General features: G+C 41.8%; 1 protein-coding gene across 2 annotated transcripts in view; it reads left to right on the top strand.

Annotated features, from left to right (window-relative positions):
* The window catches only part of LOC120541500 (integrin alpha-11-like), a 70,477-nt gene that overhangs the window by 21,692 nt on the left and 36,393 nt on the right, over positions 1–12,392 (top strand). For both annotated transcript variants that reach the window (XR_005636013.1, XM_039773202.1), the window contains exon 3: positions 10,213–10,322. Coding sequence is in view for 1 of the 2 variants with exons in the window: in XM_039773202.1 (XP_039629136.1) it covers positions 10,213–10,322 (110 nt within the window). In the remaining variant the exon portion in view is untranslated. The remainder of the gene's footprint in view (positions 1–10,212; positions 10,323–12,392) is intronic.

Raw genomic sequence — 12,392 nt, 5'->3', positions numbered from 1 at the left:
GTGATTTGGCAAATGGGTGGGTGGATGGAGTTGTTAATGTGTTTTAAAAGATCGCTATTGTTCTGAGCGTGCTGTTAAAGGGCATACAGTATTGAAGGAGGTGTGAGAGGGCAGCTTTCAGTGTAAGTCTGACTGCATTGTGCACATAATACAGAACCAGACACCAAAATGGCTGAGAAGAATTATGGACTGGGAAATGAAAAGAAAGAGGACAGAGAGGGATAAGGAAAAATGCATTCGAGTAGTCAAAAGTCAAGCATGAAGTTGAAATACAAAGAGGACAGAAAGGTACAAAAAAGACCACAGTAGTAATGGGAGATGCAGTTGAAAAACCAAAGCTAAAGTTGGAAACCTGATAGCCTTCTCCTGGAAATTCAGAAGCCTGGTTTGGGCACAGAAACTAGTAGGCCACCATCTTTTATAGGTATTGATGCTAACATCCACGTCGATCATGTGACATAACAACCAGTTGCCAGCAAGAACATTTCCATCACCATGCAAAGCGATATATAAAATGGGAGCACCTATAAAATAACATTATTGTAATTCAAAGTAAAGACACAGAACAAACGCTGTGCATGATTAAGCAACTTGAGCGGCTCAAATGAATTATGACAAAATAGAGCTTTCATTTAAAAAAAAGAAGATGGTGTGAGGGAGGTGAAAGTTAGATTTTAGGTCCCAATAATTGAATTTAATTTAAAATAAATACCACACATGAAAAACATTATCACTGATTAATGAATCTCTCCCAACATTCTGTCTTTTGTCAAATCTGCATAACATTGGCTACAAATGAGAAAAGGAATCTCATTTCACTATGTGGAGATGTTTGCATTTTTTAAGTCACATCCTAACAGAGTGCAGGCAGCATATTCATATAGCGACGGTCCATTCCGGAGTGTGTAAGTGTGATATGCTTTAACCGAAGTGTCTTTCTGTCTCACACACTTTCACTGATCGTAACTTTGACCCCAGTCCACTAATGAGAGGGGGGAATCATGAAAAGAATGAGAGAGCAATGATGTGCTCATCCCGAGAGCTTCAACGTGAGCCTGAAGAGAGGGTTAGGGCGTTAGTTCCACTGGTGAGAGCAGAGTGAACTTCACCTCAGGTTATTAGCAGATGCAATTAAGTTTTGAGATACATAATACATCAGTATGTACATTAGGTATTGGAAAATGGGAGCAACATGGATATGAAGAGGAAAGCTGGCAGAGTTACACTGGGAATTCAGAGGATGGAGCAATGCCATGGACCGATTGATTTAGAATGCAGATAAAGTTTCAGATTGATTAAATAGACTCATCATAGTAGGAATATTTAATGGGGGTTCTCCTAAAATGATGTATAAAATGACATGTAGTGAATCCAGAAGATTTGTTATACTGTATCCTAGAGGACACAAATCATGGCAAGACTTTAATGTGAAGGGATGTATAAAAATGGGGCAATAATGGGCAACCCCTTGGAGATGGGGCACAGTTATTAGCAGTTGTCAAAATAACAGCAAGGGGAGAAGAATATGGTGTTGCTATTATATTCATAAAACATCCTGAGATAAGGTTTACTTAATGGTCAAAAGCTGCTTTATCAGTGAGGATAAGAAGTGTGATAGAGTTAGAGTCAGAAGACAAATTGTTAACATCTAGTACACTCACCGGTCACTTTATTAGGTACTGCTTATTAACACAATATCTAATCAGCTAATCACATGGCAGCAACTCAATGCATTTAGGCATGTAGACATTGTCAAGACAACCTGTTGAAGTTCAAACAGAGCATCAGAATGGGGAAGAAAGTGAATTGAAGTGACTTTGAACATGGCACATTGTATCCAGCAGGGGGCATTAGCTCCCTTGTTGGAATGAGTTCTTTTGTAATTGTGACGTGTTACTTAACCCGAATCTATATAGATATGATATTAAAAGGCGATACTCCTCCCTTAGTGATAAGGCGGTAAGAAATCACATAGGAGAAATAACTTGGCTTTCTTTAATGACGGCTTACGCTCCAAACAGACGAAGGAAGCCATAGCAAGAACTTACTTCAGGAGTGGGAGCCCGATGTGTAGAGTTTGCCATTTTCGTTGCTGTGTTGGAAGGATTTTCAGGATCAGATGACATTATCTCCCATCCGTCTGTCGGCTTCAAAGGTGTGCCGGGCAATGTTCCAAGGCTTTATAGTCTTTCTCCATGTGCAGGCCCCCATTTGGGTGAATCATGCCATTCCAAACAAGGCAAAGAGAGGATCTAATGTCATGCTGAGTTTGACACACAGAAATAGTATACAATGGTCATCAGTCTGACTGCCCATTTCGCAGTTGCCCCTAACTTATATTATCTTAAAATGCTTGCCTAGCAGTTATTATATGGCGAACTCCTGTGTGCTAAATCTGGCTCTGTGTCAACTGTGCACATGAGTAGAGAAAGACAAATTTATAAAATATATTTGCACAGAGCACAGTGACATATTAAACTTATACATTTATTACACACAGTTGTTGGTGCCAGACAGGCTTGTCTGAATATTTCAGAAGCTGCTGATCTACTGGGAATTTCATGCACAAACATCTCTGGGGTTTACAGAGAATGGTCCGAAAAAGGGAAAGTATCCTGTTAGCGGTAATTTTCAGTGCAAAAATGCCCTGTTGATGCCCGAGGTCAGAGAAGAATGGCCAGACTGGTTTGAGCGGATAGAAAGGCAATGGTAACTCAAAACAATTACTTGTTACAGCCAAGATGTTCAGAGGAGCATCTCTGATTGCACAACACATCGAACCTTGAAGCTGATGGGCTACAGCAAAGGGAGACCACACTGGGTGCCACTCTTGTCAGCTAAGAACAGGCAACTGAGACTAAAATTCACAAGGGCTCACCACAATTGGTCAATTCAAGAATGAAAAAATGTTACCTGGTCTGACGAGTCTCAATTTCAAATTTCGACATACAAATGGTAGCATCACAATTTGGCATCTACAACATGAAAGCATAGATCCATCCTGCTTTGCGTCAGCAGTTCAGGCTGGTTCTGGTTGTGTAATGGTGTGTTGTATTTTCTTGGCACCCAGAATTTATCACAAACTGTAGTGACTTGTAAATTATTTGCCCTTTTGAGTAAGTGTGCAGCATTCAGTCTGTATAAAATGCAATTTAGATGTATACAGTTAAGCAACACAACAAGCGCCATGGAAAGCAGATCTTCTATGTCCACTAAGTTAGATATTGTTTTCTTCCCCGAAAAGTGACCAATCAAGGAATAAAGCACTTTAATGAGCACTATCCAATCAGGGAAGGGTTACATAATAAGCATGACCCAATCAGAATGCAAGAAGAGTCTGCGTTTTCAAAACTCTACATTTTCACACATCCACAATGCAAGCTAGAGCCGGCATTTTCAGAAGTATATGGCACTGGAGAGTGTTTTCAATAGTCTCTGTTTTCATGGGTTAAAAAGAAGAGGTGCTGTGTAGCAAAGGGGAAAACGGATACTAACGTGCATGTTTTTAAACAAAAGTGTAGTGGTGAGGATATACTGTAGCATAGGATGATTATCCAAGGTTACTTGAGGTAAAAATAATGTGGCTAGTCAGGGTGTGCTAATGAATGACTTCAGACAATGTTATTGTGAAAACCTTTTTAAATAATTTGCCATTTGTGCCCATTAGTGAGGGGAACCACTGGAAATTTTCTTTCTGCTTCAATGGTGAAATAGTGATAGCAATGTCAGTTTTGAGCAGGAGTGACACCTTACTATTAATGACATGGTGCAGAGGTAGCAAAAGGGTATAACATTGCCCCCAGACTGCCATAAAACATTTCAGTGGCAAAATATTGAAGCTTGATGTCGAGCATTACTTCTTGGAGGGCAGAGTGGCTGTTAATGCTTGTTGTGTGATGAGTGTGGATTTCATTGGAACAGAGAAGAATCAATTGATTCAGGTATTGAAAGGTTATCCTCAGTGAATGGCTGAGAACAGAAGAAAAGAATCTCCTTATTAATCTTTTTATGGCTATCTTTTAATTCTCTGTTGCCTGTGTAGATCAAGGTGATTGAAGCAATAGCTTTGTATTTCTATAAGCACATCCGCAGATGCTGCCTCAGTAATGGCACTAATGGCCATTGCTGCAAAAGAATATAACATTCTAACTTCATTGACGTTTCTTTGCTTTTATAATAACAAAATTTTCTCTAACATATCATGGGCAGCATAGAAAGCTGTGGAAATGGAGTTATTCCCAACTGACTTCTAAAGTGTGCCACTAATGGAGACTGGCACTACATCGGGCACAGAGGTGTTTATTGTTCGACAAGGATGCAGTCATTCTCCATTACTGCACATAGTAGCAAATCAGAGAAAAATAATATTGAACAACATGGCTCCGGTATTAAATGGATAAATTCAAATTGTAAGTAAAGAGCTAGACGGTGTCACAGGACCACATCACGACAAATCTGATAAAACACAAATGAAATATGACCATTTAGTCCTTCGGGTTCACTAATACAGTATATCTAATAAATAAAGTATCTAAAGATAGATAGATAGATAGATAGATAGATAGATAGATAGATAGATAGATAGATAGATAGATAGATAGAGAACTGCACATGAGATGAAAATAGTGTTCTTCTAGTTCACATAATGAAAGAAGGGGGTCCAAGACTGAGAATACTGCTTTTCTTAGCAGGAAATTCAAAGTGACACTCATTCATTAATCCTTAAATATTCTGCTTTGTAAATTAAATCCATGATTCATGGTATACTTGTGTATTTGGTGGTCTGGTGATCTGGCATTGTTTTGTTCCAACATCCTGGACGGAGCTAAATGGGGTTAGTTGTAATATACACATAAAATGGTAAAAAAATGGACTTGCAACACTCATGTAGTTTCTACATTCAAATCCAAGTTTCTAAGGATTTATTAAGGAATACTGTTGGCTTGCACGTGTTTGGCTTTTGTTCTTCTTCTTCGTGATGGACAGAGCAGAGAGCATTGGTTACTATATCTACCCAAAACCTCTTGACCTCGCGCACTAGCTCAGGCTCCTTCCCCTTCAGAGAGGTGACATTCCATGTCCCAAGAGCCAGCTTCTGTAGCCGAGGATCAGATCGCCAAGGTGCCCACCTTCGGCCACCACCCAACTCACACTGCACTCTACCTCCTTGGCCCCTCCCATAGGTGGTAAGCCCATGGGAAGGGGGACCCACGTTGCCTCTTCAGGCTGTGCCCGGGCTGTCCTTCTCTTTTTGTTTTTCCATTTCTTTCCAAATATGTTATTAAAACAGATAGTTTATAATTGTTACGTTCAAGCCAGGATTCCTCTCCTGGCTCATATTTGAAGTGTTTCTTTTTATAACATTGCTGTGTTCATGTGCATATTATCTGTTTAATTCGGCATTACCTGTTATTTAATTCTGTTTGCTTATTGTTTAATGTCTCTGTGTGTGTTATGATTCTCTCATCTTCCCTGTATTTTGTGGGTGGGGCCACCTGTCCATCACAATGAACGGACCGCCCCCAGTTCTATAAGGTCGCTGGGATTTGAAGCCCAGTGCAGTTCATTTGAATGTGCTCTGGTGTTTGGTGGTGATTTTAAATGCTTTTCTCTTTTTTGCTCTTTTTTAAAGTTTGTTAGCTTTTGACCTTTTTGCTCTAAATGTTAGATTCTCTTATGGACAGTTCTTTTGGAATATTGTTTACTTTGGAGTGCCTTTTGATGTACTGTTAACAAACTTCCTCTTTTATAAAGGTTATTTATGGCATTGTCTTTGTTCCAGCCAGAGATTTCACAGTTCTCCTCTTGGTGGGAGTTTGAGACTCTTTTTCCTATTTTTTTTAACTTAAAAGCCTGACCTCTCTTCTGAGGACTAGTCAGGCCTTAAGGCCTGTTTTCCTGGGGTCAGGCTTGCCTTGGTGTGAGATTTGTTTTGTGGGCTATTTTGGAGGCCTCACCCTTTTGTTATTTTGTGCTACCTGAGCAATCACAACAATGATGGCCACACATAGTGTGGACACCAGGGAGCACTCCAGCTCCAGCTCCAGCTCCCCCTGCCCAACACAAGCAGGAACGGACACGAGTTCAAAGGCACAAAAGAGACTTTTATTGTGGGAAACTCCTCCTTATCAATTATTTCCCACCACCACAGCCACAAGTACAATAAAGCACAAGCATAGGCAAAGCTCTTTGCTTTCCTTTCTCTCTCTTGGTCATTGCCTCCTCCACTCCTTCATGCAAGCTTTGTCCATCTTCCACCCAACTCTGGCTCATCCATCTGAGGCAGGCAGCTCCTTTTATCTTTCACCCAGGAGTACTTCCGGTTTTTCATTCATGAGGTCCAAAAGCACTTCTGGGTGAGATGGAACCTCCATGAAATAGAGCTCCTCAGTCCTTGCAGCACCCCCTGGCGGCACCCATAAAACTGATTCGAAGAACTCATGCTGTCCCATCCTGCCCTGTGGGAATCCGAGCCACCACTGTAGCCCAGGAGGACGGGCATCTAGTGCTCCAGGGGACATAATGCCCTGTGCACGCTCTCTCCCCGGTCCTTCCATCTTATGGGTGTCCCAGCTGGGTAAGACTGCCAGCCATCCCTCACAGTAGGTAAACATGGAGCCACATTAAATGGCGAGGTGCTGGTTTACTTGTCATGTGCCTCTCATTTTTAATTGACAGTTAGTTAAGAAAACAAGAAACTATTACAATCAGAGAACGGAGCAGTTTAAGACTAAAAGAAGAAATTAAAGGCTGGAAATCTATTTTTAATTATTTATTAAATATTTCCAACATAGTAAATAAAGAATTGTACATTTATAATTCAATCCATACACCCCCACTCCCTCCACTCAAACACCCACCCTATCCTGAGTCGAGAAACGCTGAACTAACAGTAGCATTAATGAGCAGCAGACATCCAGAATTTTAAAGAACTGAACAGAAGCAGACAAGCTCTCAGTTATTTTCCTGGATGCTTTGTTAATTTGACATGAACTTAACTCCATTTGTAACTTGAAAACTTTATATAACTTTAACTATATTTTACTAGAAAACTTATATACCCAGTTATCATTAATGACAGGCCCAGGGGTCTTCCAACATGGAGCAAGGAGAAGTTTATCTCCAAGAGTGCCTAAATAGATAAGGTTATGCTGGTAAGAAGGGCTGCAAATCATAACAGTCTTGTTATGTAAAGCACACAAATGTCACTTGAGCAATTAGTGTTTCAGCAGAAATAAGTGGCTTCTGATTTAGAAATTAGGCTGGAATAACAACTTCCAGCCACTGCGGCCCTCCACGACCACAGTTAAAAAAACGGTCTATTAGAGGGTGGGATGCAGTGTGGACTACGGGTTCCAGACTTTAGGGTAGTCCTCAATATTAAAGGAGACCCAGAGAAGTGGGAGTGAAAGGCCACTACCTGCCAGAGGCTGTGGAGATCTTAGTCTGGAGGAGAACAGCAACATCTCGCTGGCAGGAGTGGTGGAATTTAAAACTTTGGCAGTGTTGATTTTGTCTTGGAAAATTCATTGAATGTAAATCAAGTGAGGGAAGTTGGGTCATCCCACCAGACCTCCAACAAAAGAGAACTGGGCAAATGTTATTGGATGAATTTGAGAGAGAGATTCTAAATAAGGAACAATTGTTTGCAGATTCTCACATACCGGGAGAAAGAGAGAAAGAGACAAGAAAGAGATATCCTCAAATCGATAGTGTGGCAGTGAGAGAGAACCAGACACGTCATACAAAGTCCCAGAGATGAAGAAGCTGGCACCTTTTCATGAGGTCAGGATAAGTGAAAGATCTTCGCACATCCAGAGAGATCAGGGTGTGAGGGAGAAAGAGACAAATTAGTACAAATCCACAAGGCTTTACAAAGAGTTTCCATTAGGTTGTCTACGCCAAGCTCCCCCCTCTGTGTGAGAAATCGTCACACATAAGTCAGCTTGCTACTTGCTGAGAAATGCCAAGGGATGTGATTTGCTTTGAAGCCCACTCATGACCTCATGTTGTTATTTTTGTTACTTCACTGGTTGTCTGCTAAACCGATCAGACTCTAAAATAACAGGAGCTGGAGCCCAGAGGAGTCCTGCCATGTGTGCCTCAGGGCACTGCGCAGCCTTCTTTGGTAAGCCAGAGGGGTTTTGAGCAAAAGTGCTCACCCACTGAGCACTAAAAACAGAGCCAAAGCTGTAGTGGCAGCCATGAGCAGGTGTGCCAAGTGCTTTTTTTATAGAAGGCTCAAGGGCGGCGAGTGGCCAAACCATTTTTCACTGGCGACTATGCTTATATTGATATTCTGAGCAGCCGATTCTAGAATCAGAACCTCAACAACTGATCCTTGGACAGCATCAATACTGATGTCTTGAACAGATGATGTGCATGGTGTGTTTGCTATGGTATGATGTGCTGATGATGTTGAGACAGTATTAATATTGGTGTCCAAAGTCCGTGATGGCAGAGCGTGTTTGTGCTGAGTGCCGTCGTGCTGGGAGTGGACCATGTGCTGACGCTTGTATCCTGAAATTGTGATGATGACAATGTGTTTATAGAGATTCTTAGAATGTGTCTAAACTGACGGCTGAGCTGTGGACCCCTGAGCTAATGACATTAGGGCTCCATCCAAACTTATGTAATGAGTCGGTTACGTTAATAGTGCATTTATACCGCCCAATGGTCAGGTGAGGTGCTCAAAAGGACAGCTCTGGTGGTAGACAGTAGGAAACTCATCTCCGCTTATTTGTGTCTTTAGGACTAAGACGCCCACTCCACCCCCACTGTCAAACAGCTGCTGCCACTTACAAACAGCTGCTTTTTATTATCTGAGAGTCGGTGGTGACGGCAGTGATGTGCGGAGTGGCTAATGCTGTCGGGGCTGCTGTCTTCTGTCTGGAGCTGTGAGGCAGGGCAACACCCAATGTATCGGCTGGGCCTCCCTTTGTCCTTCCAGCTCTCCATTATTCCCAGCTGAGTGCTACTGGATAAGCTCTCTTCTTATGATCAGTTCAGCAGACACTCCTTAAAACTCAAAAGCGTCCACAGTAGCGGTGTATTAGTCAAAGAGACCACAAGTGTATGTTTGTACTTTCTACACTCTTCACCAGTCAAGGTGGGGACTTTTGAAATGTGAAGAGAAAATCACTACAGCTTTGCTTGGATTAAACCTGTGGATGTTTTGGTATTAAAAGCAAAGAGGAAATTGGGAATCGTTTCAAATATGTTGTTTGGTAGCCACAAAAATGAATGATGACAAGAATATCAGAAAGGAAATACTTGAGTTATTTTATGCTCCTGAGACGTTACATTTCCTGCGTGTTTCAGCTAGTGCAGTATCTGCTTTCTTTGCCCAGTTGTGTAAAACAGATATCCATTTTGAGAGTGGCTCTTTTAGAGTTGTCTGGTGGGCAGGGCAGTGGACGGCATGATGTGCACTTCTACTTCTTGATAAGGATGGTCACCACCCTTCCTCAGCTTGTGTAGGCGTTTTGTAGGCTGCGCTTTAGTGAGTCGACATACACCCTATGAGTTCCACCAAGCACTGCTAATTTCAGGTCCTGAGAGGTGGACAGCGTGTTTTATTGAACTATCCACTGTAACCAGTAGGGGGCGCCATTGAGCCCCAAACCCAAGACACAGTAATGCCCAGCACACTTTTAAGATAAAATAAGAAATCTTTATTTATCCAGAAGCACCTTTTCTGAAACACCTTTCCAAAACTAGTTGTAAATACACAAATAACCAATTTGAGTTATCGATGTAAGGCAGCAAGCTCATTTTTAAGCCAGACCTGGGAATGCTTCTGGTGCCACGCCATGTCTTCCTCCCCCAAAAGTGCCATCTATCGGCACCCAAGAACCCTAACTGGGTTGCCCTTCCACACTCCAAGTCTCAAGCATCCCTACAGGTGTCTGAAATGAGCTGCCATATGAGGTTCACTGCCACCTTGAGTATGGAGGATGAAACTGCTTCCGATTCGCAGCTATCGCTGGTCTGTCCATTAATTTATACTTTCTGGGTACAAAGTTATTTTCTTGTCAAGCTGGCCAGTCTATCTGTCATTCCTCTCTGGCCTCCTGTCCATGTACGAAACCATCCCCTTTCCCTGCCGAAATGCCTGTCCTCTTCCTCCTCCACCACTTATGCTGCCAGTTTGACCACAAGTCTGCTCTTAAGTTTGGCACCTTTAACTTTTTCTTGTTTTTTTTTTTATAGGTTATTGGTTGGGGCTCCCTACGAAACCACAGGATACCAGCGAACTGGAGATATCCACAGATGTCCACTGAGTAACAAAGGCAACAACAGCTGCTCCAGACTTAACCTGGGTAAGGGCAACAGATGGGCACACCAACACAATTACTAAAGTAAAGGCCCAGACTTCTGCATGAACATCTAGAATAGAGGTGTCCAACTCTGGTCCTGATGGGCCGCAGTGGCCGCAGGTTTTCATTCTAACCCTTTTCCTAATCAGCAAGCAGTTTTCATTGTTAATTAACTCCATTTCCCTTCATTTTAGTAGCCCTGTTTTTAAGGATTCGGTCCTCTGAATTGATTTGTTTCATCATTAAATGGCAGCCAAACGGAAATGAGATGTGAAACGAGTCAACAGATGACCAGTTAAATTGAAAAGTCAAACTCCAGCCAATTTCACTCCAACCAGTTTCTTAATAAGAAGCCAATTCTTGCTGTTAATTAAAGTCGCTATTAAATATCATGACTTGTTGCTGCTCTCATTCTGCCACAGCAGACTGTTGATTTTCAGTTTTTTCTAAGACCACCTTCAAGATGTTTTGGTGACCTGAGCAGACCAACATGACTGAGACCTTCACCTTTATTTATTTTCAGGTTAGCAAGTCATGTAGCGGCTTGTTTTGTGTCTCATTATTGTTTGGCTCCTCATTAAGGAAAAAGAAACATATTAATTAAAACTAAGGCAAGACAAGTTAATTAGCAGCAAAAACAGCTCACTAATTAAGAAGATGATTAGAATGAAAACCTGCAGCCACTGCAGCCCACCAGGAACAGAGTTGGACACCCTTGATCTAGAACATGTGTGTACCCACGTGAGAATATAAGGACAGCCTGTTCCTTCCAGTCGGTGGTGATAGTGTTGATAAATTATTTAATGGGCTGTCCATTTTGCAGCATAAAAATTCAAACTATGTACCTCTGAATTTATGTTAAACTGATTGTTTGTGGCCGGTATGGGAATGAGGATTATTGTTGTATCTGTGTACTTATACTCAGTGAGCAAATTATTAGGGACACCTGTACAGCCAATCATATGATGGTGGTGCGATACATCAAATCAGGTAGACGCAGGTCAGCAGTTTCAGTTAATGTTGATATCAAACATAAGAATGGGGAAAAAATGTCATCTCAGTCATTTTAGCTGTGGCATAATTATTGAGTATTTTTGTAACTGCTCATCTCTGTGGATTTTCATGAAGAACAGTCTCTACAGTTTACTCAGAATAGTGCGAAAAACAAAACCATCTAGTGAGTGACAGTTCTGCAGAATGAAATGCTTTGTAGATGAGAGAGTTCAGAGGAGAATGGCCGCACTTGTTCGAGCTGACAGAAAGGTTCCGGTAACTCAGATACTCACTCCGTATAAATGTGGGGAGCAGAAAAGCATCTGAGAATGCACAACACGTCAAACTAAAATAACAGAAGATCACGTTGGGTTCTACTACTGTCAGTCAAAAACAGAAAACTGAGACTGCTATGGGCACAGACTCTCCAAAACTAGAATGTTGAAGGCTGCGTAAATGTGTCCTAATCTGATGGATCTCAATTTCTGCTGAGGCACAAAGATGGTATGGACAGAATTTGGCGACAACAACATGAAACCATGCCCCCAATCTGCCTTGTGTCAACAGCCCAGGTTGGCGTTGGTGGTGTACTGGTGTTGCCTTGACACACTTTGGGCCAGTTAGTACCAATCAACCATCTCTTGAATGCCACAGCTAATTTGAGTTGTGCTGCTGATCATGTGCATTCCTTCATGGCCACAGTTTACCTATTTTCTAAAGTGCTTCTTCTAGCATGATAATGCACCATGTCACTAAGAAAAGGCCATCTCAAGCTGGCTTCATGAACCTGACAATGAGTTCAGTGTCCTTAATTGGCCTTCTTAGCCATCAGATCTGAATCCAAAAGAACACCTCTGGGGTGTGGTAGAACAGGAGATTCACAGTATGAATGTGCAGCTAACACATTCACAGAAGTTGTGGGCTGCAATATGTCAATGTGGACTAGAATCTGAAAGGAATGTTTGCAACACCTTGTGGAATAAATGCCATGAAGAACTGGGGCTGTTTAGAAAGCAAAAGGAGGCCCTACCCAGCATTAGCATAGTGGTCCTAAGAATTTGCTCAGTGAGTGTATGTCAC

This window comes from Polypterus senegalus, chromosome 12 (assembly GCF_016835505.1).
Source record: "Polypterus senegalus isolate Bchr_013 chromosome 12, ASM1683550v1, whole genome shotgun sequence".
Lineage (NCBI taxonomy): Eukaryota > Metazoa > Chordata > Cladistia > Polypteriformes > Polypteridae > Polypterus > Polypterus senegalus.
This window is presented reverse-complemented; position numbering and strand designations above follow the sequence as displayed.